Source organism: Corvus kubaryi, unplaced genomic scaffold (assembly GCF_017639235.1).
Source record: "Corvus kubaryi isolate FWS band 111438036 unplaced genomic scaffold, C.kubaryi_AGA036_p1.0 37394, whole genome shotgun sequence".
In the NCBI taxonomy this organism is placed as follows: Eukaryota; Metazoa; Chordata; class Aves; order Passeriformes; family Corvidae; genus Corvus; species Corvus kubaryi.
In genome coordinates this window covers 1403327-1431119 of record NW_024581133.1, presented here as the reverse complement: position 1 = coordinate 1431119, position 27793 = coordinate 1403327, and the positions used below count along the sequence as shown (strand labels likewise).

At 39.9% G+C, this 27793-nt stretch overlaps 2 protein-coding genes and 1 long non-coding RNA gene across 5 annotated transcripts in view; 2 read left to right on the top strand and 1 right to left on the bottom strand.

The window, feature by feature from the left end:
• Positions 1–11062, top strand: part of DMXL2 (Dmx like 2) — a 39197-nt gene extending 28135 nt beyond the window's left edge. The window contains exons 31-44 of one of the 3 annotated variants that reach the window (XM_042039733.1): positions 292–377; positions 620–821; positions 1993–2110; positions 2898–2960; positions 3357–3443; positions 3523–3644; positions 4297–4435; positions 4747–4807; positions 4884–5011; positions 6354–6431; positions 7016–7107; positions 7675–7727; positions 8390–8607; positions 9696–11062. In XM_042039733.1, the coding sequence (XP_041895667.1) occupies positions 292–377; positions 620–821; positions 1993–2110; positions 2898–2960; positions 3357–3443; positions 3523–3644; positions 4297–4435; positions 4747–4807; positions 4884–5011; positions 6354–6431; positions 7016–7107; positions 7675–7727; positions 8390–8607; positions 9696–9905 (1657 nt within the window). In that variant the 3' untranslated portion in view covers positions 9906–11062. Of the gene's footprint in view, positions 1–291; positions 378–619; positions 822–1992; positions 2111–2897; positions 2961–3356; positions 3444–3522; positions 3645–4296; positions 4436–4746; positions 4808–4883; positions 5012–6353; positions 6432–7015; positions 7108–7674; positions 7728–8389; positions 8608–9695 lie in introns of those variants that run through there. The other 2 variants (XM_042039732.1, XM_042039734.1) reach the window with 2 other exon arrangements.
• Positions 11063–11512: 450 nt separating this feature from the next.
• Positions 11513–27787, bottom strand: GLDN (gliomedin). The gene is made up of 10 exons (XM_042039735.1): positions 27562–27787; positions 23733–23784; positions 22648–22665; positions 21887–21994; positions 21559–21705; positions 20772–20897; positions 17995–18075; positions 17784–17909; positions 16922–17072; positions 11513–13640 (listed from the first exon to the last, which is right to left on the bottom strand). Exons 1-10 carry the CDS (start codon positions 27592–27594, stop codon positions 13181–13183), a joined length of 1302 nt encoding a protein of 433 aa, XP_041895669.1. The 5' UTR covers positions 27595–27787; the 3' UTR covers positions 11513–13180.
• On the top strand, positions 17072–24633 carry LOC121670038. The gene is made up of 3 exons (XR_006018000.1): positions 17072–17342; positions 19176–19343; positions 22925–24633. It is a non-coding gene; the product is annotated as an uncharacterized LOC121670038 (long non-coding RNA).
• Positions 27788–27793: the final 6 nt, after the last annotated feature.

The window sequence follows — 27793 nt, the reverse complement described above, 5'->3', positions numbered from 1 at the left end:
CAAAAGGATTAGGAAGTCAAAGCTGTGTAGTTTGCAGATTTTTGGGGAGTGGAAAACAAATAAGAAACACCCATCCTCATTTTTAAGACTCAACATAAGGTACCACAATGCCAGCTCTAAAATTCTGGCTTAGACTGCTGATTCAAGCATGTAGTTTTTAAATGAGGTGCAGATGAAATAGAACTCTTTTACAGTGTTTTTCTAACCTGGGAATTTGCTTGAAGAAGAAAAATACTCTGTAGATAACTCTTAATATTATTTATCACAACTAAATCTATTCTTTTCATACAGCTGGGCTCTTCTACATCTGACAATGGTAAAATTAGTTCTGCACAACATTAAGAACTTCTTTCCCATTGCTGGTCTGGAATTCACTGGTACGTTAAATCCTGCTTTATATTTTATTTGTCTGTATATGTGGCTTTCTGTCAGACTTTGCTTTCTAATTCTAACTTTAAAATTTAAATAATTAACTACCTTATTTATTACAATTGCTAATATGTGCATTTCCTTTCAAGAGTTTTTTTGGATGGTTATGTTATTATGGGGTTTTTATACTCACTGTAACTTCAGTAATTTTTTTTTCTTAAAGCCTTACTTTATTAATATTTCTGTTTAGATCTGCCTGTAACATCTCCATTGGGCATTGCTGTAATAAAAAATTTAGAACACTGGGAACAGATTCTTCAAGATAGAATGGACCAGTTTGAAGGCCCACCACCAAACTACATCAATACTTACCCCAGTGAGATTGGTGTAGGGGCAGGACCAGCTATTCTCTGCAATAAAGCAATGATTGAACCTGAAAACACGCCCTTCAAGTAAGTATTTTTTTTCCTAGCAAAAACACATTCTCTCATCACAGAAATTCTAAAGAGTATTTCCTCCTCATGTTAAATAGCCAAACAAAGGTTGTCTAGCTCTTGGTCTAGTAGCCAATGTTGTACAGAAGCCTTTCTTGCACATCCCTTTGTTCATTCTTATGCAGCTGCCTGTCTCCTGCAGCAGCCTTTACTTACTCTGCTGCACTTTCACAGCTGCAGCAAGAAAGGAAAATGAGGGAAGAGCAGAGGTTGGAGGAATCGAGGGCAGTGGCTGCTGCTGGGAACACACTATTCAACCTGTTTTACTATTCCTTCAGTAGCAGTTTTCTCTTACCCTATCTCAGCAAGAAAAGAGTTGTATAATACTTGCAGATGTCTGGGGGAGGAGAAAGACAGTTGTACTAAGGTCCTTTTAAGGCTAATCCTTCTGTGTTTAGACAGTGTCATGCCTGGAGGTGTCTGTAAATGCAGATAGTGAGCTGTGTTTTCAACTCAAAAATAGCTTGCTTTTCTCAATATATTAAAATACAACTGAGTCAACAGCACAAAATGACTCAGCAGTGCCCTGGCAGCCAGGAGGGCCAAACACGTCCTGGGGGTCATCAGGGCCAGCATCGCCAACCGGGCAAGGGAGGGGATTGTCCCACTCTGCTCTGCACTGGGGCAGCCTCACCTCGAGTGCTGGGGCAGCCTGGGGCACCACAGTATCATGAAGATATAAAGCTATTAGAGAGATCCAAAGGAGGGCAGTGAAGATGGTGCAGGGTGTGGAGGTGAAGCCATGTGAGAAGCAGCTGAGAGTGCTTGGTCTGTTCAGCCTGGAGGAGACTGAGAGGAGACCTCACTGCAGTTACAACTTCCCCGTGAGGAACACTGATCTCTGCTCTGTGTCACCAGTGACAGGACACGAGGGAATGGCCTGAAGCTGTGTCAGGAGGGGTTAGGTTGGTAATTAGAAAAAGGTTCTTCCCCCAAAAGGTGGTTGGGCACTGGAACAGGCTCCCTGGGGACGTGGGCACAGCACCACCAACAAAGTTCCAGAAGTGTTTGGTCAACACTCTCAGACACACGGTGGAATTCTTGGACTTGAGCTGGACTTCATTGATCCTTGTGGGTTCCTTCCAACTCAGGATATTTTGTGTTTCTTTCCTTCTTCTGCTTTATCCAGATCAAAGGATTACTCAGCTCTTCCAGCAAAAAGGCTCTGGCATTTTCTTGTGAAGCAAGAACTTCTTCAGGAGACTTTCATAAGATATATATTCACAAAGAAAAGAAAGCAGAGTGAGGTAAACAAAGGATGTAACTTTTTTTTAAAAAGAAAGCTCAGTTATAACTGTTCCTCAGTCTCCTCAGTATTTAATTTTTCTTCCCATTTTTCATTGACATTTCAGTTTCTCTCATTTAACAGTGTTTGGATTTTTTTCAAAATCAACATGACTATCATGTTGTTGATTGGGATATCAATTGAACCAAATGTTTTTAAACAAGACGTATCTCATCTTCATGTATTTGAATACTGTCCTAATAAACAGAACATTTGCAGTAACAGTAATAAGCAAAGAAATTTGAGTATTCTTTTTTTTTTTTGGTGTGTCATACTGAAAAAGAAATTTAAATGTGCTATTCATTTGTGTATATGTATATATGCATGAGTAATATATACATATAAAAGTAATATTATATAGTAATATATAATATGGGGCTTTACAAATTGTACCGGTTACAACTGCTCTGTTCTAACTGAAAATTTAAGCCAATACATAAATATCATGGGAAATAAGTAGATTATTTAATATCTTTTAGAATTCCTGTAAGTATGGAGTTTGTGTGTGTATTACTCCTCCATTTATTTACTATATCATACATTTTGTGTTCATCTAGGAGGCATTACATTTTAAGTGAGTTTGTTTAGATTTCTGTCTTAGTTTCTGTGCCTTTTATAAAAAGTTAAAAATACATTTGTCATCATTTACTGACAGAGTGGCCTTTAAAATCTAGTTTGGAATGTTTCATTCTTTTTTTATATTTGTTTGTGCATGTGTTTTGTGTTTGTGACTGTGTGATGTTATGTAGTCTGTAGAAGATCGTGTGGAGCAGGTCAAACAAAACTGCGTAGCAGAAGATCACAAAAACAAGGTAGTATCCCTTCTCCCAAACCTCTAGCACATTCTCAAAAGTTCTGTGGAACTGGCTTTTCTTTTCTAATGTGACTAACAGAAGCTGTGTGTTCTGTGTAGTCTGTGTGACAGGCTTTTAATCCGTGAACTAACTTCAGATGTCCTGATAATTGGGATGAGTGAACACCTTGTAAATAGTGTTGCACACACAACTTCGTGTTTCTTACACTCAAATACCACTTTTGGCTTCTGTAGAACACCAAAGAGTATCAGAAGTCTAAAGTTTAGCTACTGAAACAATGCTAAGGCCACTGAACTTTTCTTGCATGAATTTTGTATAGATTTTTGCACTCTGAATGTACCGCTACAAAATGGATGTTCACGCTAATTGAAGTCTTTTATAAATGTTTTGTAGGTTGAAGCAGATCTTGGCTACCCTGGAGGAAAAGCAAAAATCATTCACAAAGAATCAGATATGATAATGGCATTCGCAGTTAACAAGGTAAGCCTCAAATGCTACAAGAAATATAATAAAAGATCTTAATTATAGTTAGTATAAATTTTGTCTTTGTGCTGCATAGGCAAACAGCAATGAAATTGTTTTGGCATCTACACATGACGTTCAAGAACTTGATATTTCAGCTCTACTGGCTGCTCAGTCATTTATATGGATTGGGGAAGAATATGACAGAGAGTCTAAAAGGTAGGATTGTTTCTTTGTGGTTATGTTAATGAGAGTTTGATTTTCTGCGAGGCTGCATCTATAGTACCTGTGTAAGCACAAATGGAGCATACAAAAAATGTTAATTACTCTCCTTCAGTAGGTTTCAGGTTGGTTTGAAAGTGAGGGAAGGCAAGAGAATAATTACTGCCTTTAGGCACGTTTGCACTGCACAGCAAAGTAGAATCCTATGTGGTGCATAAGGTAATGAAGGAAGTGCTGCCTTGGACAGCCTGCAGTTCCCTTGCGCCAGTGCAGTGTGGAGGCAGCTGTGGTAGCTGGTGCTGGGTGTTCCTGTCCCTGCATTACTGTGCTGAGAGCTGTGAATGCATCAGCTGCAGCAAGCACTCCTCTGGACTGGCTCCCTGCACGCTGCACACACAGGTCAGGAGCAGCCCAACAATATTCTTCTCAAGGACACTTACATTCTTATGTTGGGATCATCTCTTGAGGTTAAACATGGGTAGATTTGGGCCACGTGGAAAGGATTTGTACTGCATAAGTGCAGGAATTACCAGTTTATAGTCTCGTTATTGTCACTTCCTCTACCCACTGCCGTTAGACTCCTGACAAGTAAGCAAAGGTCATTAGGAGCACAGAAGCCTTTGTTTGAAGCAGAGCTGTTCCTTTACAGTTCCGATGATGCTGACTTCCGTGGTTCTACCACAACGCTGGCTCCTTCAACTGCACCATCGTTTGGAGTGAGTCAGATACAGCCATCTCCATCCATGCCCTGGTTAGGCACTGGGCAAACCAGCACTGGAGCTGGTGTGGTGAGTACTTCTGTGTGTGCAGCTCAGGAGAGCATGACTTTCATCGTGTGTTATTTAGTAGAGACACCTAGTGTGCATTAGTCATCATACTGTCAGTCCAGTACTGACATAAAAGGCCAACAGGGACCAAGACCTGACCACAAAGAAGGCCAAATTAAGCATTTTCTCATCTACTGTGGCACAGAATTATTGTGATAGAGAAAATAATGGGACAATCTGGGTGTTCTTTCTTATGGGAACTTTGATTGTAGGACCATACAAATAATGTTAGCTCAATAAATTTTTTTAATATTTCTTTGTTTCATATAAAGCTGATTAAAAGAAATCTGAATAACGTCAAGAGAATGGCTTCACATCCAGTCCATCAGTATTGTAAGTGAATCACTAGTATGGAATTGATCATTTTCTACAAAATACTGCACTATTAATGATCATCTTTTAATGTTAGATCTTACAGGAGCACAAGATGGAAGTGTCCGAATGTTCGAATGGACAAGACCACAGCAGCTGGTGTGCTTCCGGCAGGCTGGGAATGCCAGGGTGACCAGGATGTATTTCAATGCCCAGGGAAACAAGGTGAGTACAACACGTAGGGTTTTGAGGGGTTGAGGTTTTTATTCATAAGGAATCATTTGGTCGTGCTGCGACCTCTAAAGCAATTTTAACCAGTGCCATGCAGAACTGGTAGGATGCCCTAGAATGGTGGTATTGTATTGTGCATTTTGGCTACATGTGGGAGCTTTGTAATAAACCCTGACCCTTATTCTCCTTTCTCTTCTCTCAGCTTCACACTGCTATCCCATATCCTAATTGCTGCATTTTCACGCTTTTTATTCTCCCTCTTCGGAAATCTGTGTTCCCATGTGGTGACCTTTTCAAATTACTACAGTGGAGAGCAGCAAGAGTACAAAAAGACAGATGCTTTGGCCAGAAGTGACTCTGTGAGGGATATGAGATACAGCAAAGAGTGGAGAAAGAAAGAAAGAAATTGGAAGGAATACCCACCTCTTCAGTTTTTTGCCTATTCTATTATTTTAGCAGGTCTTGTCTGCATTTTTATTGACAAAATATTTAACTTCATTATAGTTAAAAGTCATAAAAAGTGAATTAAAGGAGTTTGGACATGACTGTACATAGCTATAAAACAGCAAAGGTGAAATAGCTGGAAATTTAAAGTATTTCTCAGCATATCTCTTTTCAGGTGGCATAGTCTGTAATTTAAACTTACTCTAAAAACGTGTTTTGATTATGTTTTGAGATATTGCAGTCTTACCATTATGTGGGACTCAAGATTGAGTCAGAAATTAAGATGTACTCGTTGTTGCTGTGCTTCACATGAAGGTCACTCAGGCAGGACTTGTGAAACTCAACTAAAAAGAGAAAATACAAAAAATAATTCTAAATATTTCTAAAAATATTTTGTGAAATACTTACAGAACATGCTGCATGGACTATACAATATGGATTGTTACTCATTTTGGTTAGTAAATATAGCTCAGTCATTTTACCATTTATGATAGAATACAGTCTTTCCACAATTGCTCTCATCATGCTTTGATGCATCTTCCTTTTTTAAGCATTTTCAAGGAGAGTCATGGAGTAATGATGCCTTTGTTAGCTTTGGCATCTAACACTGGGATTTGAAAGATAAGCTTCCACGCTTTCTCCATCTCCAGAAAAGAACTGAGTATGCAGAAGAGCATCAATCATTAAATAATCATTAAACAATTAGCACTGAATTCACTTGGCTTCCAAACCAGTTTTTTTTTTACTTGACCATCATTTTTATTGCTATTCAATTTGCAGGCAAAGGTTTGGTGGTTCAGGTGGGTTTTTCCTGAAGTCAGCAGTTTATGATCATGCACTAAGCATCCAGTCACCACTATGTATGCTAATAAATGCAGTTTGTTCTTTGCAGTGTGGTGTTGCTGATGGTGAAGGTTTCCTAAGTATTTGGCAAGTAAACCAAACCACCTCGAATCCTAAGCCCTACCTGGTAAGTAAACAGAATATTATTATTATTATTATTATTATTATTATCAAAGTCTTTGAAACTTGAGACAGGCCCAGAGCATACAACTTTACTGAGACATATTTGATTTTGCTTGGCATACTTTATCAAAACAACTGACGAGTTTCAGTGATACATCTTTGGAAAACTAATTACACAATAACAATAAGCTACAGTAATTACAAATACTACTTCAGCATTGCCCTTGTTTAAATTAAAAATCAGAGTCACAAGTAATGACTTTACAACCCCAAAACTTAGTAAAAATACATTCTTCAATACATTTCACTGCTTTTTAACAGTACATGAAGACCATGGTTAATTTAAAATTCAACTGTTGTCATACACTATACTGTGGACTTGTTCTTTGTCACTTACTGTGTATCTTTTCATTTTATACTGGATTTTAATCCATTGTTCCATTCTCAGTTTCAAACTGTCTGTTTTTAAGCTTTGTTTCAAAGACTCTTTGTGTTTTGCTATCACTCACATCAGACTGACAGTCGTTACTTTTGATGCAAACAATAACTGGTAAGATTGCACTTTTCTGTTTGTTTTGTTTTTAATAGAGTTGGCAGTGCCACAGTAAAACCACAAGTGACTTTGCATTTATAACCTCTTCAAGTTTAGTTGCTACATCGGGACAATCCAATGATAACAGGTGTGTTTAAAGAAACAATGAAGAATTTCAAAACTAGTTACTCATCTCCCTTAACTTGCTAAGCTCTGTGGCTGACATTTTAAGGCTCAGTGTTCTAAGTTTTGTTACAGCTTGAACTTGCCAGGTAATCTCTTTGAATATCATTTCTTCAGTTGCTTGTTTCCCAAGTTTCATTTGTGAGAAGACAGTAGTTAATCAGTTTTTTCAAGTTGTATTCTAAATGCAGCTACTTTGACAGCATGCAGTTGCTGGGGGTAGAAATGTGTTCAGCAAAGCAGGATAGTTCTTTTTCTCTGAAAAGAATAACTTCTATAATTTCTTGACACAACCTGTGATTATTACGTATTTTACAGGTGGAAGGTATAGTTCCACTAAGAAGCATAAAAGAGCAAAGAATTAAAACTCTTTGTTCTTTGCAGATGCTCTCCACTGACTAGAGAGTGTCAAGGGCTCCTTGTTCAGTTCTACCTTGTAGACTGACATAAAATGTGAGCACTTTTGGAGTCATGCCACCCCATGGATCTCTTAGCAATAACTCATAATGATTTCTGGCTTTTTCTCCCTCAGAAATGTGTGCCTCTGGGACACCTTGGTTTCATCTGGTAACAGTCTTATACATGGTAAGTACTGTGGTGAAAATTAAACCTCTGCTTCTTACTGACTAAGAAAATAGAGCTTGTGTGTGCATTTGGGGCAAGGGGACATCCTTATACTGGGGAGCAGGTCTAAGTACATGTTGCACACTAATACATGCACCAGCCTGGTTCTGTATATTCTCTAGCATGATGTTATCTGCTCTATATAGAAAAATACGAAGAAAGAACATCATAGAATGGTTTGGGTTGGAAGGGGCCTTAAAAATCATCTCTTTCCACTCCCCTTGCCATGGGCAGGGACACCTTTCACTACACCAGGTTGCTCAAGATCAGCTATACTTTTTTTAAATGAGGAATTTACCTGAACTTCATATTTTATGCAAATTTTGGACATATATAAAATACATACATAAAATTTATGTGAATTTTATGTTTTCTCAAATTTTAAATTCAGGTATGACCCTGTACTCTAAAGTAACTCAGACTGCATATCATGCTTTCTTATGCATTAGATCTAGATATCTCTTATGAGAGCAATAAGCTGTCAGCTGACATTACCCATATGAAGGAATGTGTCTGCAAAGTTAGAAAATATTCAGATAGCAATTTATAGAAGAAATGCATTTTAAGATTGAGAGCTACTTACAGTTTCAAATCTGTTAAATTCTGACATCCTTCTTCTTCAGCCTTCACTTGTCATGACCACGGTGCCACAGTACTTCAGTATGCACCCAAGCATCAACTGCTCATTTCTGGAGGTAGGAAGGGATATATCTGCATCTTTGACATCAGACAGAGGCAGATCCTTTTCACCTTCCAAGCACACGAGTCAGCTGTTAAGGCCCTTGCACTGGATCCTTCTGAGGATTATTTTGTTACGGGCTCGGCCGAAGGCAACATGAAGGTAAGGGATGGAGGAGCTGGGTTCTGCACGAGGGTGTTTGGCTGAAGCAGTGTATTGTCATAGGTAAATAGCCAGATGAATGCAATAACAAAACAAAACCAAACCCCAAACGTACTCTTGATGTACAGCTTGCTTGCTTTACGGTTATAATGTCAACTGAAACACACTGGGACGCTTCTAAAGCAAGTAGGTTTTTCCTCCACTAAAGATGAGTCTTTTTAAGGTTGTGAGATGGAATTTAAGTGGATAAAGCAAAGTGCACGGTTCTGAAATCTTACCTTTGTTTTTCTCTCTCTTAAAAATGTTCTGGCTTTGCCGTTGGACATTACTTTGTAACACAGGGGGCGCTCAGCAACTTCAACACTGTGTACAGTTTCTGTATCACCAAGTTCTGGTTTTTCTCCTGATGCTGTAGCTCCAGACAGCTACTGAGATGTCAGAGTAGCAAGAAACAAACACCAACATGAAAACAAACAAAACCAAAAAAACAAACCAAACCAGAAATGCAGTCCCTGTTTTAAGGGGCTTTTTACCTGTAATCTAAAGGAAGGAAATACAACATGGTAAAGGGAAGGTGAATACAGTTTTTTTTCCTTTTAGCTGGAGGATTGTTTAATAAGGGCTTTCATGGCCTGGCCTTGATGAGGCTCCTGCTACTTAGGACACAACAGGCAGCTGTGCCTCCTACCACTCTGCATGCTTATTAACTGTGCAGCTTACTCTCTGCAGCATTCCTTAGCAGGAAAGCATTTCCAGCTGCTGGAAAGCTGACAGTAGTCATCTTGGATGAAAATGCCACCTGTCCATTTCTGCAGCTTTCACGGGGGAAGCTGGGAGGAGGACTCTGATCAGGTAACACAGGGAAGCTTCACCCTGCCCAGTACCCAGCTGGTCCACAGTAAGGTAGCCTTACACTGCATCAGGAGCCTCTCAAGACTCTTGGACTTGTAGTAATTGTTGTAATGAGGCAACAAAAAATATCCTTTATCTTTGCTGAATAGGGTTTAGAGCAGCCAGGAATCTTAAACTTCAGTCATGAAAATACAAATCTTTAATATTCATCTCCTTTTGTCATTCTTTTGATACAGGTGTGGAGACTGACTGGCTACAATTTAATTCATTCATTTAAAAACGAACATGCTAAGCAATCCCTTTTCAGGAATATTGGTGCTGGTGTCACCCAGATTGAGACTGTGCAAGGCAATCGTATCTTCTCCTGTGGAGCAGATGGCACACTGAAAATGAGGGTCCTTCCCAATGCTTTCAATGTACCTTCAGGCATTTTTGACATTCTGTAGTGTTCTGTGAGCTAATCCTGGTTTCTAGAATGTCCCTTCAAGTAGCTAAAACCACAGTGAGATGCACTGTGGAAAGAAAACATTGTGTTTCCTTTCAAAGCGGTTACTGCAGCATTCTTATGGGGAGAAAACCAACACTTTTACAACAGGTGTATTTTGAATATGCCCATAAGGATCCCTGGGGTGTAAATGCATGTTCTGGATTGTAAAAATGAGGAATTTAACCCGGTGGTGTTGGTTGTGGGGGGGTTATTGCTCAGTGACCCACAAGCTGCATTTACGGAGTGTTGTAAAGATGCTGGCAGTTGTCAGTCGCTTCACAAGCACTGTGGCTCTACAAGTCAGTAAGCATTTCTGACGTGATTCTGATGACTTTTATTCCAGATTTTCCCACTAAATGAAGCATGTGTACAACTTCTCATTGTAAAATAGTTTAGTTTTAATTAAGGGTACTCAAGTGTATTTGATTTCTGCAGAAAGTGTAATGGACGCAAGCGCCGTGGAACATGTGCAATCAAGGACGTACTGTGAGAGATGTATCATTTTATGCTGAGATTTTTCCCCAGTTAGTATTATTGCACAGTTGATACTGTAACTTGCACACCAACACATTTTTAAATGCGGTGGGGTTTAATTTGCACACTATTTTCCTTTCTTTCTGAGCTATGTTTTCTATTGGACACCTGCCTTTACTTTAGGAATGTATTGTAAGAATTAAATGTTTGTAGTGAAGACATCCATCTTTCTAGTCAGCTTTTAGTTTTGAAAATCATTTGTCCAGAGAATACTTCATTAAATGAAGCTGTTAAGAGAATACCAATGGAACATATAATGCCACATTTCAGATGAATGTCAGGCTTTATGTGGCCAGCTAGTAAATAGTGGATAAAACTGGTAATTACGTTATTACCAGAGTATATTGTATAAACTATGCAGAGTTCAATATTGTTTGCTTGTAACATAACTAGCTACTGTTGTCAGATGTATTTTTCTGTTGTAAACAAAAAACATGTTCTTCAAGGACTGGAATGGATGTCTGTGTATTTAAATGTTAACAAATTGTCTTATTCCTCCAATGAAAATTTTGATGTCTGTGCTGTATTGTAAGATATACTAGAATAAAAAGCACCTTTCTCCAAAGGTGATTTTAAATTGCAGCCTGTGAAGTAGGAGAAGTATGAAAAGAAGGAAGGGTAAATGTCACTGTTTGGTTTTTCCTTTGTAAGTTAAATAAATTACTTTTATTTCATGGAACAGCCCATTCTAGAACTCTTGCTTATATTTAAACAGATTTATCTAAATCTCCAGTACATTGACTGGGTATTTCCTGAGTTAGTTTTAACTTGACCTCGGACTGTACTGATATAAAAAAGATTAGCTGTTTACATTTTATTTTCAGCTGTTCTAGAAAAGCCCAAGGTTAACAGAATGAAGTTCCCCAGCTGCAAGAAGAAAAGAGGTAGAATTTCCTCGTCTTCCTGCTCCAAGAGGTTGATCCAAGTGTTTCAACAATGTTATGCAGAAGTTTACCATGCTTTGAGATAGGTACATTATCTAGAAAATATCACACCTGATTTGAACAGTGTTTGCCCGAGTATATTGCTGACTTGTTAGCTGAAAATGTTTACTTTATTAGTACCACAATTCAATTTTTGAAACAACACCACAGTCAAACAAACATGAAAACAACTACCAGCCAAAACCCCCACACCCCCCACAAAAGTGAAAAGCAGCCCACAGAACTGTAGCTCTGGAGTGTGGAGTGTCACACCCTTTATACAGGCATAGGTAGAATCATTAGTCTAGGAGTTTTGATGTGTATACAAGTTCAAGGTGTTAATTATGATTTTTTGTTCCCTTCTGCATTTCTCTCTAGCATGCAAGGCCTTAGTGATAACAGCAAGTATCCTGAGAAGAGCCCAGCCATCCCTGTATCACACACTGGAGCTTAGCTGCAGCAGAGGAATTCTTCCAGCACATTTGCAGGCACAGACATTCCCAAATTCATTAGTCCCTTTGATAGTGCCTGGATCACACAGATATTAAACAGCTCAGTGCAGTTCAGGATTTAAGTAACACTTTGCTTCTAAATATTTGGGTGTGCTCCATGAACTTTAGCAATATGCACAGGCAGCTTAGAAAGTCAGGTGGGGATTTTCCAAGAGCGCATGATTTTGAATCTAGATACAAAAAACAACAGTAGAGAGTTTTGTTCCAATGTTAAATTTAGAAATCTGAAATACCAGAACAAAATTAAAATCAAAAAGTTCCTATGATTTCTCACCTCTAGCTCTCAAAAATTTGAGTGTGAATTGGCAGTCTCTGACTTATGGTTAATAACAGATTAGGTCATTAAGCAGTGTGATGATTCTAAAAATAGCAAGAAAGTATACCCTTCATTTTATGATTTCAGTTGTATGGATAAATATGGGGACTTTTTATTTTAGAAATATGCCTTATTCTAATTAAATAGTTATAAGCAAGTTACACTGGTATACTTTGCGTGGCAGTAAGGGGCAAGGAAGAGTCTGCAGCAACACAAGAAACTCAAATATTGTTAAAAATGGAATTTGATATATAAAGGTTATGTCTTTAATTTTAAACCTTGCTACTTTTCATCCAGCTCTCCATTTAAGAAGTACAATTCATGTGTATTCAGTATTTAATGTCATTTATTCCCATTTTCCTTGTACTTGAGCTGGATTTTGCTTTTGATTATTAACACTTGATTTGACTTGTCAAATTTGAAGCTTTCTGCTTTTTTTTCTATTTAAACAAGTATTTCCATCCCCATTATTTTTAACAGATTTGTCCAGAAAAAATGTTCACAGAGAATCCATGGAAATTAAATGAAAGTAACAAAGGTATTTGTACACAAAAGTTCATTATTTAGATGTTTGTATTAGACCATAATCACTGACTAGGAAATGAGTGAGAAGATGATTGTAAATAAGTGTTACAAATAGTCTCTGCTGAGCACATGACTGTGGGATAATCAATGTACATCAGACAATTATCAGCTGAATAACGGGAAAAACAAAAGTATGTCTATGCTGTGTGCCAGCTGCAATAGTGAACAACCATTTTTTAAAAAGATGAGGATGGCCTATGTGATTGAAGTGTGTTTGCACAAAGGCTCCTGCCCTCCCCCTTTTACACACACTCACAAACCTCCATCAGCAAACAGAAAATGTTACCAAGCGAAGAGACCCCCATGCTTGCGTCATAGAGCTTTAAATAGATCCTTTAGTCAAAGGTGGCATGTGAAAATACATTCATCTGCCAAAATGTACGGGGTACACCATCAAGCTCCCATTCTCCCACGTGTACAGGTTCTTGTCCCGCAGACTGTACGAAAGCATAGCAAGAACAGACTGGGAAGACCGTAACTCAAACCTTGCATCAATCTGCTTCTCTTTCAGTAAATCAAAAGCAAAACTTACTGTCATGTCCTTGGTGTCAGTAACATACAGAATGCCACATGCTATGAATGCATTACCAGCCTTGGACTTAGGGTAGGTGGTATTGATGATCCGAATGACTGAAAACCTTTCTTCATCAATGTGTGCTACCATTATAGTTTCATCAGTGCTTGAGGCATATATAATCCAGAGACCCTTCTCATCCACTGCTATGTTGAAATACGTCTTGGAGTTAGAGAAGAGGTAGTTCCGGCCATGGTGTAAGGCATTTTTCATGGGCAGGGTGCCCATCGAGGCCTTATCAAGCCCGAATCTGAAATGAGATACAGCAGGGATTCAGTAGGAGTGAGCAGAACTCATCTCCACACACATGGGGTGGGGAATCACTGATAGAGGTGCTGTTGAAAATACTGGTTCAAGGGACCATTCTGATGTCTTTTAAGATTAAAATCTCAAAGAACCTTCCAAAACATCAGGAGAAAATTCCAAATAATAACAGTCTGAAAGGTGCACAAGGGCATGGATTTGCTTTGGTAGGTTTCACTTTATTTAGTCTATGAGCTTTATTATCACTAGGATGAAAGAAGCAACTAAAAGGAATGGGTATGAAGAAGAATGGGATACCAGGTGAAGGCCCAAAATTGGCAAGTGGAATCTGTACAAAGTTTGGTTTTGACTAGGTGGGAACTAAAGGGAGAAAATGTGATTGACCAAAGCAGCATGAATTCTGGGCAGCTTCACCTAGTCTTAGCGTTCCTCTGATGAAAACAGTTAAGATAATGCAGTGATTTACTCAAGCTGACATCAAAAGAATAAAAATTCTACTTTTGCAGAGCCAAAATTGTGACCTTATGCTGGCCTCAATGGGACAGCCTGCATACTTCCATCTCTGATGTATAAAATTGTTTTTATTCCTTGAAATTCCATAGTAGGTTGATAATCTGAGGGCAGGAGCAGTGAGCAGCTAAATCATGTTCCTCTACTGGTTTAGGAGGGTAATCAGCTCCTCCTGAGACACATCTGCTGTCAGCACTTAATCACCCAATAACACTGCTGCAGCAAAGGCAGGGAGAGCGTGGCTTCATCTTTTTAAATAATGCCCTCTGCAAAGAAGCACATTTCAGTGTCTGACTTCTCTCTCACTCTATATCTCCATCCTTCAAATAGAGGAAGGAAAAATACTGCTCAATAAAGGAATCTGCTACACTTACAAGACAGGCTTAATCACAGGCACAGTTCAGATCCAGGAACATAGAATGCTGAAAGGTCAGTTTTTCTGTTCAAGCTGCATTGATGCATCTATTGGAAAAATCATTCTAAGAAAAGTCAGGAATAACCAATTTAGATTGTTCCCCTCAGCTTTTGTAAAACTCACATCTGCAGCAACTCCATATTCCAGCAGCATGTTTGTGCCGTAAAAAAAACAGTTAAAGGCTGGAGAAGATTTGAGAAATGCACGTGTCAATCCTGTTAATCTTGTTAATTGCTTCACATCTATAAATAACCTCATGCAAGGGGTAGAAGGACAGCCCTTAACAGGACTAGCTGCTCAGAAATGCAGACTTTTCTTCAGGATTCTTTTCTATAAAGAGCCAACAAGATAGAAAGCATCTCAAGACTCATTAGAAATGCACAAATTCTGAAGCACACAACACCCTGTCTTTTCCTGTTTTATGTGAAAATCCTGAAGGGAGCAAAGAAGTGAGGCTTCATTCCCAGGTTCTCTTGGGCTCCCCCAGTTAAGGACAGCCCAGCCTGGAACTCCAGATGGTTCCAAAATTCTTTAATCTTCTGATGTCTTGGGGTAAATAACAAGATATAGTGTAATAGTTTCATCAGCCACCAGAACTCGAGCTACAGACACTTTCCTGATCACTAATATCAATGAAGTCAATCAAAAATAACAAAGAGATAGTAAAGCATGTTATGAAACAAAGTGAAAAGAATGAAACAATCACAGTGTTGGGGGTCTGACCATCATGAGAAAACCTGCCAAAGGTCAGACCTAGTCTACCAGCTTCTAAATGTGTGACAAGAAACTCCTTTTGAATGTTTTTTTTCAACATTTGCAAAATGGACTAACCAGATCCTCACCTATAATTTCCACTAAAACAATACAGAAACTCCCAGAAGCTTTTATGGAGCCCAAAATCAAGGATTTCACTGTCACAGAATCCATAGTGCCTCATACTGTCTGTGCTGAAGAACAGAGTGAAGAACAGAACAAAAATGCCATTCCATAGCAGCTCCTTGAGACAATTTGAAAATTCCACTAATAGTTTGTGTTCATCTGGAGGTGAAGCATTTCCCAATTAACAGTATCCAAGCAAAGGTGAGGAGTCTTTGCCCTATCACTGTGTATTGCTTAGACAGTGATGGTCTTTTACAGACCACCAGAGAAAACGCTGGAAAATATTAAAAGGAGGCTGCCAGAAAGTGAGCTTGTGCTTGGCAGGATAAATATTATAGAATCCTTGCAGCTTGCTCACATTCCTTGGCATCCACATGAATATAGGAAGGCAGCACTCACACCTGCTTGGGAACAGACATCAAAGTATAGTAAATGTTCTTGGCTCAGACATCAGAGTTGTGTAAGAACTTGAAAGCACAAGCAATCTTTCACTTGCCCTTGGACTCTTTGGCTCTTCCCACAAGGTGAGATTTTGGGGTTGATTTGTATTGTTTGTCTCTGTCCTCGGTAGAAACTGAAACAAGAGATGTAATTCCCAGTTCCAGTTCAGGGAGATACATCAGGAAAGTAGCAGAAACTTCTTCCTATGAGGAAATCAATCACTGGAGCCACTCGTCCCCGTGGAACGTGTAGTTCTCCAGGTCGCCCTGTCCTCAGCAGGTGCCTCAGTGCATCCGTCTGTGCCAGCAGCATTCCCTGCTGCCTCCAGCCAGAGCAGAGCACAGCACAGCAAGGGCTCTGCACAGCTGAGTTTCATGAGCGGGCCACAGTCACAAAACCACCCACCTATGCCTCCCACACTGCAGCTGAACCACTTCTGACTCAGATGCAGGTAGATGCACAGCTTACTCTTCTAAATCTAATCCCTTCTGGTACTCAAATTCCTTAGTCAGTTCTCACTTCTTTCTTGTGATTATGAACACAGCAAAGAATCCAAGCTGAAGGACACCCACAGCAATGTAATGTACAGTAGAACTGTTGGATGCCAGGATAGCCAAGAGGAGAATCTGTTGTCCTCTGTGCACGTGGCACATTGCTCATCCTGGGGCCCCTCTCTGACATGGTAACTGCAGAGGTGAACCCGAGACAGAGCTGAACAATGCCTAAAGAACTGTCACAGCAGAGTAGTGGTCCAGGGCTACTCCCCCAGCTTCCCTCCTCCCACATCTGCATGCACAAGTGCGAGGCTGGTACTGTACTTTAGTTACAGGCTGGAAAGAATGAGTTGTTCTGTTCTGGGAAGAGCTCTGAACCATTTCTCCATTCTTCCCATTTAGGCAGGGCCAAAAAGAAACACAAAATGCTACAAGAATGGTCTGCTTTCTGAGGTTCACCTCTGGCACCAACCCATCGCTCCTTCTCCCACAGCATCACTTGTCTTAGGCCAGCTATCTTTGACTTACTTCAGAATGTCATTGGTTCCTCCCTTCTGATAGTAGAGATGATTGTTTTGTACTGCATGACCACATCCATAGAAGAATCCTGTGATGTTAATGATCCTGTAGCTGTCATTCAGCAAGGCATTGGAATTTTCATATTCTTTTATATAGTTTCCTAAAAAAAGGGGAAAACTTGTTTAAAAAAAGGATTATCATTTGGTTCATCTAATTTTGAAATCTCTATCCTAAAGTTCAGTCTCTACTGAAAGTCTGTTTCAATCAGCTATCTGACAGATAGCAATTGTGTTTGCATTTTCAATAGTGATTCTACTTGCTGGAATGTGAGAAAAGAATCCAGAGACACCCAAAAAAATCTAGAGAGGAGATGTTAAAGAGCCTGCTTTCCACAGACCTAACGGGCCCTCATTCTGAATGCAGTTGTTGGGTATGCAGAAATATTTCCTTTTCCCACTTAGGTCCTGGACATTTTCCGGCTCTAAATGTAGCTTATGCAGCATCTGACTCATTTTCATGCCTAGCTAAATGAAAAGGCAAAACTCTCAGCTATAATTTAGGGAAGTAAAGCCATAGGAAACAGAAACTCTTGAAAGAAAAGGATAAAAAGCCATGAACAATAGGCATTTACACTTGGATTAGTTAAAAAAAAACTATTTTCAAATTCTGATGTTGACTCTGAAAATGTCTAAAGATACTACAAATGCCTGCAGCTGTATGTATAGTCAAGTATTATACAGGTAATATGGAAAATATTCTTGAAAAGATGTGGGTAAAAACTCATCATACTTAGGAGTTTAGGTTGAAGGGATTAAGGAAGCAATGTCAGGGTAACGATGGATTTTTGGTCAGTGACTACGACTAAAAATACCTGAAAAATGCATGGTGAGCCAAATCCTTTCATCACTTATGTTTGCAGGTTCCCGCATCCAGGTTCCAAACGTTTGCTGTACACTGACAAAGTGCACAGGACTTCCTACAGACGTTATGACACATTCTAGTGGAGGAAAAAAGGCACGTGTCCATGATCTGTGACACTGAGAGGGAAAGCAGCACTTAGGTCACACTTTGTAGCAGGTTACCAGCTTTTTTTGAAGGACTGGGGGTTCTGTCTTCAGCTTTTCCAGCCAGGGTATCATCATTTGGTACAGCACATGTCTCACCTAGAGTCGAGGGAGGAAGAAAAATGGCATGTTTTAGCTTATTTGACATGACAGATGGGCACATCAGTGACTCCACAAAAATGAAGGAATGACTACTGGGATTTTGCTTCATCTGGGGAAAAAAAAAATGCTTAGGTTGGTCTGGTCAAAAAATGAGATAAGAAAAGACTTGCTCTCACTTCTGCCAAGGAGATGGAGTGTTCAGGCTGACAGTCAACTTTGAGGAGTAACTAATTAAAACAACAGTTTTAGTTCCTTAGCTGTGAATTTCTGAGTAGCCACATAGGAAGACAGAGTTGCCCCTTTTATGAGATAACTTCAGACAGCTGAGGTAGCTGGCAAATAGCTGATTTAGCAGTAAGACCAAAAGCATTTTCTTGGGAAGGGGTGGTGGTTAAACTCTAAAACTTCATGCCCAAATCCCCACACACCAGCAGAGAGGGTGGATGCTCATGCTGCTGATGCCCCAGACAGCAATAAAGCACTAACACATGCACTGAGTGCATAGTGCACGAGGTTGGCATCCACACCACAAAAGAAGCAGGGTGAAATACTAAGGGAGATGACACATTGTATTATTTACACACACAGAAATGGTTCACATTAGAATCAAATGCCTAGAAATATCTTTCCTCACCCTGCAACAATTTAAGGACTAACTGGTTGGATTTTCTCTTAGCATTTACTGTTAATGCCTGAATTAAATTATTTATGGACCCTTTTCTATAAAGCCAGGTATCTCTTCTGCCCTTAAAACAATGTGCCACATTTCAGTTTGCTTAGAATGAATAACCACATAGAACAGTTCTCAGCTTTTGGCTGAGGGTTTTCCTGATTTCATTGCAGCCTTGTTTTCTAATTCCATTCTTAACTTTTATCTCCAGCATTTCACACTGCTTGACACACAGGCTGCAAATTTTTTTAGACTTGGATTTGGATTGTTGCCTTCTAATATGTTTCTAGGATTTACAGATCTGTGATGAAAGTAAGTGACAAAGATAGTTAAAAATAGGAAAAAACTATAAGGTAAAGCTGCAAGGCTACCATGACATTCAGGAAAGAAAGGACAGATAATACTGCATTGTTGTTTTCTCCTTTAGGTCATATCCTCCTTTTGTTCATGCAGAAGAAAATTACTCCAAGATAGAGCAAGAACAACATGTATTTCTCCCATCCATTATCTAGGGCGTTTGGTGAGATGGCGCTGGAAGTTTGCAAGTGATCACAGTGTTTCTCCAAGTAAGGCACAAACAGTCCACCCAACCATGGTAAGCTGAATGCCTACAGCTAGAATTACCAATCCCTCAAGATCCCCTTCCAGCTTCTGATCCTGAAATATTGCCAGAATATTTCAATAAACAAAATCACCCAGCAAAAATTATAAATTGCAACGCACAAGTTGATTTTCTTGGGCTGAGTCTAATGGCTGCAGCTGACTGAAGGAGCAGTTCCCTGTACAGTAGTTTATCTAAAACTGTAGAGTAGTCAAGGGCCAGGTCAGTGTTTGTAGCAAAGCTGAGTGCACTATTTGCCTTTGAGAATATTTGCAACACTTTCACAGCTGCATGGATTAGAAAACAACTCAATTTAAAGAGACAGTTTTCAATCAGAGATTCTTATGGGAAATTTTCACTACTTTCTTTCCATCAAACACCAAGATAAATATCCTGCTGATTCCTATCATAAAATATTCTGGTTGAGAGTTAATGGAGTTTACAAGACATTAAGACTATTCATTTGGTCTGTTGGGGGAAGGTGGGGAGGATGGAGCAGAGATGTTTTGTTTCTTTCAGAATTCACTAACAGTACCATAGAGAAAAAATATACCTGCACTTCCAACTAATTATTCTCTTCTCTTAAAGAAATTAAGTTTTAACAGATTAAAAGTTTAATTTGAAAAAGCCAGGCTTGTATTCTTATGCAATAAGTTAATTACAGTTGTAAATCAGCATATATATTCTCTTTCCTTGAAAGAGAGATGAATATTTAATTACAAAATCTGGATTATTCATTGAATTTTGGTAATAAGATCTCATGGTTTGCTGAGTCATGAAACATAAAACTCATTGAGGAAGGTCTCATCTTTATTTGAGTGTAACTCCCATTTTCACACTGTGATTTAAAATCCATCAGAAATCCATCAGATAGCTTATCCTCCAAAGCATTTCATTTTGCTTCAACACTCGAAAAGAGCCCACCTGAGCAAATGGCCCTGTTATCTCCTACAACAGTTCATGCATTTCTGAATTTCAAATAAGATGAGATTTCTGCTCCAGCTCTCTCCTGTCCATTGTAAGGAGCCTCTCTGGGCTCTGTTCTGACACTTCAATATCCAGAATCAGGGGTTTATATTTATAGCTAAAATTAAAAATTCATTATTTAAAAGCCAAAAATTTCAACTGCATTGCTCTTACTTTCCAAATTTATCCCATCTAATAGAAAACACCATTTGTAAATGCTCTGCCTGAGCATGAGCACAACACGATTTAAGGACCAATGTTGTACTGAAGGTAAGGGTAACCTGCTGCCTTATTCAAACTCTATTTCAGCAAAGCACCTGAGCACACGTTCAGCTTTAAGCAGTTCTATCAATGCCAGCAAAATGAAACACATGCTTACTGATCTGTGAGCCTTGAAGCAATGGTTTAATCTTGAACCTGTTCATGACACAGGAAAGAACACTGGGAAGCACCAACCTGTGCATTTGCTGCTGTAGATGTTCTCCTGAAGCTCTGCTTTGGCTTTACCTTTACGTTTACCTGGAGGCCCTGGGGGTCCAGGAGGCCCAGGGAGCCCAGGTGGTCCAGGCTCACCTTTTGCACCTGTGTACAAAACACAGTGTCAGGACACAGGAAAGCAGGAACCCTGCAGAGAGCTGTGCATGTCCACAGGACATCCACAGAACAGCCTCTCTTAAGAGGTTTCTGAGTACAGAAGATGGTGCCATAAACTCTCTGAAACACTGGTTGTTAGAAGGTGAACCAGCCAGAACTTCACAAGGTGTGGGACATCAATGCATTTTATCTGTCTGGATTACAGGCCCATTAGAGAGTTACAAAGTATTGTTGCCTTTTACTTACTGTATTCTAAGACCTCAATTTCAGATGCTACACTGCTGTAATTTTACACAGCTGCTTCACGTATTCCTGAGTGGGAATCTGCCCCTCATTTTCTAATAGAAAAATAAAACTAAGCTGAAATAAAGAGCAGGAGGAGGTTGACTGTATGAAAGCATTTTGGAAAGGGTGAAATTCACATACACCTCAACCCAAAGGCCAAGCAGAAAGGTTTTTGTGAAGACTTGCCTTGCAAAGAGAGCAATCTCCTGGGCACAGCAATACTCAGGCTTCCCTATGGATATAGCCCACATTTATACAGGTTGCTCCTGCCCTTGCAGCTCACATTCATGCTTCAGAAGTGGAGCATATCTCCTCCTGCCAAGTACACTGTTGTGAGAGACCTCCCAAGAGCACTCCTCCATACCTTCTAATATCACATCATTGTTGGCATCCCCCTTTTGTCCCTTGGCTCCTCTTGCACCTTTTCCTCCTGGCATACCATCCTTGCCAGGTAAACCCATTTCTCCTGGTTCTCCTTTCTGTCCTTGATCACCTTTTGGTCCTGGCAAACCTAGAAATAAAAAACATTTCAGTATCAAGGGCACTGTCCAGTGTTAAGCACCAATTAATACATATTTTTACTACAAACCAAATTCACTCTAGTTATTTTTTTCACCTGTATTTAGCTGGATAGCTGTAATTTGTTTGGATTTCAAAGCAGCATTGTAAACTAATATGAAAGGAAACTGTACCTATTTTCCCTCTTTTTCCATTTATTCCTGGTTCTCCCTTTTGTCCTGGTGTGCCTGGGACTCCATCTGATCCATTGTAGCCAGGCAGTCCATGAAGTCCAGGAGGCCCTGATCAAAGCAAACAGCACAACTGAATTCTCACTGCTGAATGCAGTTTATCCCTATATCTGCTATATTTACATGCAGTATGTTTATATCTATAGTTGAACCCCAGCAAAACATAACTCATATTTTTCTGATACAGAGAATTACTCCAAGGAGACCCACAGGATAAACAGCACAGAAAGAAAACAAGTAACCATTCATAATACAGCCTTGCAACCACCTGAGTGAGAACTGAGACAGAATTAAATAAGAAGGGAGGAAAAGTTATGGGGGAGGTGGGAGGGTGTAATCAGTAACCAATATTTTTTAAAAATATGGTTTTTGTGTTAAATTATAATATCTGCTTCCCTGGGGGTTTAATGTATAGACTCATCTCCTCATCTAGATGTTACTTAAACATCTGAATTTGGTTTTGATCAAGTGTTCTACTCCCTCTACTAGAAAACTAAAATGTCTAAAACCTCCCCTCTCTCAGAAGGGGCATGAGCTGACTTAAATACAAGCATTATAAAGGCAGGCAAACATTCAACCCTACCTTAATCTAATTAGCAAAGGAAGACAATTTTGGGAGAGATGCATTTCTATATTTCAATATTTTGTACCAGCAACTGTTTCAATTAGCCCCAAATGTTACTGCAGTTGTCCTAGTGTCTTACCTGGGGGGCCTGGGGGGCCTACAACAAGAGAAAAAAAAACAAGAAAGAAGAAATGGTGAGTTTAACCTAACAAGAAAATGAAGCAATTCCAAACTGAACTGATTAGAACTAGATCAGAACAGTAAAAGGGGAAGAAAACACCTTAAATTTCAAAATTAACATCTATCTATTTAACTGCTTTGTGTTATAAATAACTACCTGAGCATTAGCAGTAACTCCGACTTACCAAAAGAGTAACACATTGACATGTAAATGTTTTGCTTTTTTCAAATTTCAGTCGAAAAAGGTTTGACAACAACACCTGCAATGTACCCTCACTGTCAGGGGCTTTGGTGCCTTCACACAGCCTTGGATGCAAGCTACCTCACAGTCAGTACATTTCCTCTATGTAAGTCTTCTCCAAAAACTTGTTCCAGTAGAAGAATACTGGCTTTGCAATACTGATGAATGTCACAGTTAAAAATCCTGGTGAAAATACACATTAAAAATTCATGCCACACTTCTCTGTGTTTTACAGATATTTCATTGCAGTTCAGGATTCAGGCTATTTAAATAGGAGAAAAAAAAGACACCAGACCAAAGGCTACCAGACACTCTTCACCAAACCCCATAAAACTTTTCACACCTTCTCCTGTCTCAGCCATCAGCAGCTCCAGGTCATCACTGGTGACATGTGAGATATCCTGCAGCTGAGGAAAATGAATGTTCACTAAGCTCCACTGCAGTTGTAATAATGGGAGCAAGTTTCTACCCCCTCCATGTTCCTCCCATGTTAGGCCTGAAGTGTGACACACACAAAAATATCATGACTAGACCTCAACTACTATTTTAAACAGCCAAAGATTTGCTTGTGAAAATTACATGAGAGAGAAATGGCTCCAAGTAGAATCAACTGAGTTCCTTAAATTCTAGCATTTATATTACGAGGGTACAGATAAGTTCCAAAGTAGTACCTATTAATCTTTTTTTTAAATTCTGATAAATAGCAGTTTTTTGACATAGTTATCACCGTCAGTTTTTTTGAAAACACTGGGTCTGTGTTCCTGGAGGTAACACGGGTGTAATGCTTGAGGCAACAAACATACCTGTTAAGCATATTCCTTTGGTGCTGTTACACAGCTCCACCATCACTCGGACCTAATATTGCAGAGAAAGTGAAGATGAAAACAGGTTTGCTCTACCTACAGAAATAATTCCAAAACCAAAGATACAAATGTCCCTCTGTGCTTGTTAGAATGAGCTATTTAGAATTCCTTTAATACTGTGACACCATCCATCTCTTCAGGCAGTGTTCCTCTCCTAGGAATCTGTCAATAGACCTAATTTTGATCCTTACTGAAAATATGAATAGAATGTTGGGCTATCACCTAGTCATTAAATTTCACACATTACTGTAACAGGTGTGCTTGTCCATGTGTGGACTCTATCAGTGGAAGGTATTAAAAGCCAACACCAGCCAATAAAAATTACATTCAATTTTATTTCCTATTTGTATTAATGGATGGAAGCTTTTCTAATGCAGCATATGAAGGGAGAAAGATGACCTGTGTTCCAAGTAAGTAATTTCTTACCTTTGAATAACCAAGATCTGTAAATTTGACATGGACCTTCATCCACTCAAAATAATTCAAGCAAAAAGACAAGACTTTATTAAACCAACTGGAAGACACATTCATAAAGATGCTTTTAATCTAGAGTAGACTAAAATTTATCAATAGAGAAGTCATCTTTGCAAAATACACAGTTCCTGGCTGGGCAAACATTCACATTACATGTCCTGCATAATGAGAGTCAACACTAAAACATTTTGCAACTTATCAAAACAAACAGCAGAAATAAAAATATTATGACCATGAACTCTGGAAGTCCCTCAACTCTCTATGGGAAAGTCTGATTTTTGTAGCCAGAAAATAAAGGGTCACTATTTCAGGGCTGTGCAATATGTGATAATTTATAAACCATTTAGCCAGAGCTGCACATCTATTCATCTTTGTACAATTACTCTGTTTACTATTAATGGAATGCACTAGTCCCAAAAGACAGAAGAAACAAGTGCAAGGCAATCTGAAAGGCAGATTGAAGTTTAATCCCAGCAAGGTTATTTGCCACTGTCAATCATTATTTTTAAAATTAATGCATCATTGTTTTCAACTGCCAAATCTAACAGACTCAAATAGAGGACAATTAGTTTGATGGAAAGTATCCTTTTGCTGCAAAACCAAACCCTATTTGACAATGAGCTCCTGTTCTGTCTGATACATACTGAGAATGTACTGATTCCAGACTGTACTGGAACAATATATTTAAAATTTTAGTCTCAATTTAAATTGGCTGAGAAGTGCTAACTGGTTTTGAATATCAGAATATGCTTGTTTTCTTCCCCTCACACTCCTCAAAAACACTTGGCTCCTACCCTGCAATTTGTAAAATACACATTGTCCATGTGCACTCTAATTCTAACTGCATTTTAATCTAAATAGGTCTGTTGAGGTTGTTGAAGTGATTACAGCTCGCTTTGGGGCCCTTCAATTATCTCAGCAGCACTACTTTCACCAGTCAGTGCAACTCAGGTGACAATTAAAAACCATGGCACTCAAGAAGTGCAAATAGCCTGTGACAGAACCTCCAGCTTAGCTATGAAAGATGAGCAGACCATTTTCAGCCAGCATCATCACTAAGAAAAGCTACAGATAAAAATATATTATTTAAATGCTAAAATCATAGTTTCTCATGGAGAAATGGTGGGGGGGGAAAAGAAAAAAGATAACCTAAAATATGAAACAACAACTCAGATAATTGGTAGCCACCAAAAGCCACCACCTCTTGCACGGTCTTAAATCACACTTTGAACCTTTCTGGCCTGTTACCCTCCCATCAGTCTTTCTGCAGCAGCAGATTTGCCAATTTCCTGTTTTTACTCTCTTACAAAATAAATATATGTACACACAAAGACATAAACAGGCCCTGAACAAAAAATATACTCCTGTTATTAATGCTAACATAGGATTTTTGGTGCCTATGGTTATGGTTATCTCAAAGTTTCATGAACAGTGGCCACAACAGATGTGTCCTGGGCAGGGGCTGTGCAGAGCAGAGGGACACTGATACCTGCAGTGCCCCTGCAGAAATGCCCCCTTGCCAGAGAGAACCTGCTCAGGCCAAGCCTCCATTCAGGCCCACATTCAGCAGGGCTGGAGTGTCATTCCAAGGCCCACCAGTGTAGCAGGGGTCATCTCACCAGCTCTAAGGAGCTTTGTCTGACACTACAAAAGTAGCCAAGTCTTCAAATTACATTAGTGGGAGTTCGATTCAAAATACAGAAATGCAGGAGTGGGAGGAGGGGGTGCTTAAATATTTTTAAGGATTTTTTTCCCCTTGAGCAAGTGATTCTGCGCATAGTTACACACTCTTCTGAGCAGCAGCCAGAATGAAAAATGTTTGATGGGAGTTTTGTAAGAACAAAAAAGCATCAAACCCTCTCAGGCAAGTCCCTGCAGGATGCACAGATTTGAATGAAGCCCATCACACACAGCAGTAATCACAGTGGACGTTTAGAGGCACAAGGGCACAGTCTGGCCACACGCTGTTAAAATACACAGCACGTGCTCAGTGCCATTGGGAGAGGGCAGCAAAATTCATGTAATCCAGCCGTGGTACCTGCTGACAGCAGAGCAGCACTTTTAATGGCCCCTGTCAAAATTATCCAGACACCAACTGCAACTAATGGCTGCAGTCTGAGCACCTAGCAGTAACTGGCATTGGCACTCTCCAAGCCCTGTCAGGATCAGAATCCTTTCCCCAATGATTTTGTTTGTGGATCCTTTGAACTCAGAGAAGCAATTCATATCAGACAGAGCAAAACAAACTGTGGCTGCTAAACTCAGGGATGACTTCTTAAAATAAGTTATTTTAAAGACAGTTTTGAGTACACAAACATGTGATTTCACAGATTTTTACTTTTTGCAAAGTCTTGTACTGCAAATTCTAAACTCAAAGCACAAGGACTTAAAGGGCCGAGCTAAAAAAAAATATTATTCTAAAACCCAAACAATATCATTATCAAAACTCTATGCTTTGAATACCTGTGCTTGACACACTCATTAGCCGTAATATTAATAGAGATGTTATCACTGTAAAATGAGGACTGTAATAGTTTGTTAACAAAAATGCCGTCAGAGCATTACTGAAGAAGAATTTTCTGTAAATAATTTTTTAAACCAGCAATATTAACACATGAGTAAGAGCCTGACTGACACTTTCCTGCTTTTTCGTGGGCCTAAGACCTGCAATCTTTACTGGGACACAGTTTCCACTAAGGTTCCCTCAACAGTAATATTTTTCTTGCATTTCTTCTAGCTCAAAACTTAAAAGCTCTTCAATCTATTCAACTACATGAGTTAGTTCAATTACATGACACAGTTCCTACTGAGCAAGATCATCTTTTCACTGATGTGCAAAAAACTGTGCTGTTTAGCCAGAGAAAGGACATACAGTTCTCCTGATCCATCAAAAACCACCTTAAATTTAGCACTTACTGGAAGGGCATTATCAGTTTCAAAGAGATGCGAGCTGAAGTGATGTCCAGCGCCTCATGCTGAGATGCTGAACAGCAGAAAACGCTCGGGGGGTCTGTTAGTGGTGTTAGTTTTAAAAACCGGAAGACTTGGAACCTGGCAGTCTGGTTATTGCACCGAAATTCTGGAGTTTCGCCAAACCCGCCCCTTCCCTCCCTTTGTTGGTGTAACTGTCGTTCGTAAAGTTTGATGCCACCCTGCGAGCTCAGCGGTACCGCAGCAGCTCTGAGCCCGCAGCGTTCACCGAGCAGGGGAGGAGCGGCAGCGCTTGGGCTGCGTGCGCTCGCTCCAGGAGCGCCCTGCCGGGCCCAGCCCGGCCCTCCCCGCGGCGGAGCCGTACCGGCACCATGGAGTAGGTCAGCATCATCAGCATCTCGTCGCTCTCGGCGCGCACGTGGCCGCGGGCGCGCTCCCCGCGGCGGCTGCGCTTGGTGCGGGCGGCGGGCGCGGGCGGCAGCCCCCGCACGGAGCCGTTCCCCGCCGCCTCCAGCTCCCGCAGCGCCGCGCCGAGCTCCCGCCACTGCGCCAGCAGGAACAGCGTGCCCGCGGCGCTGAGCGCCGACAGCAGCCCC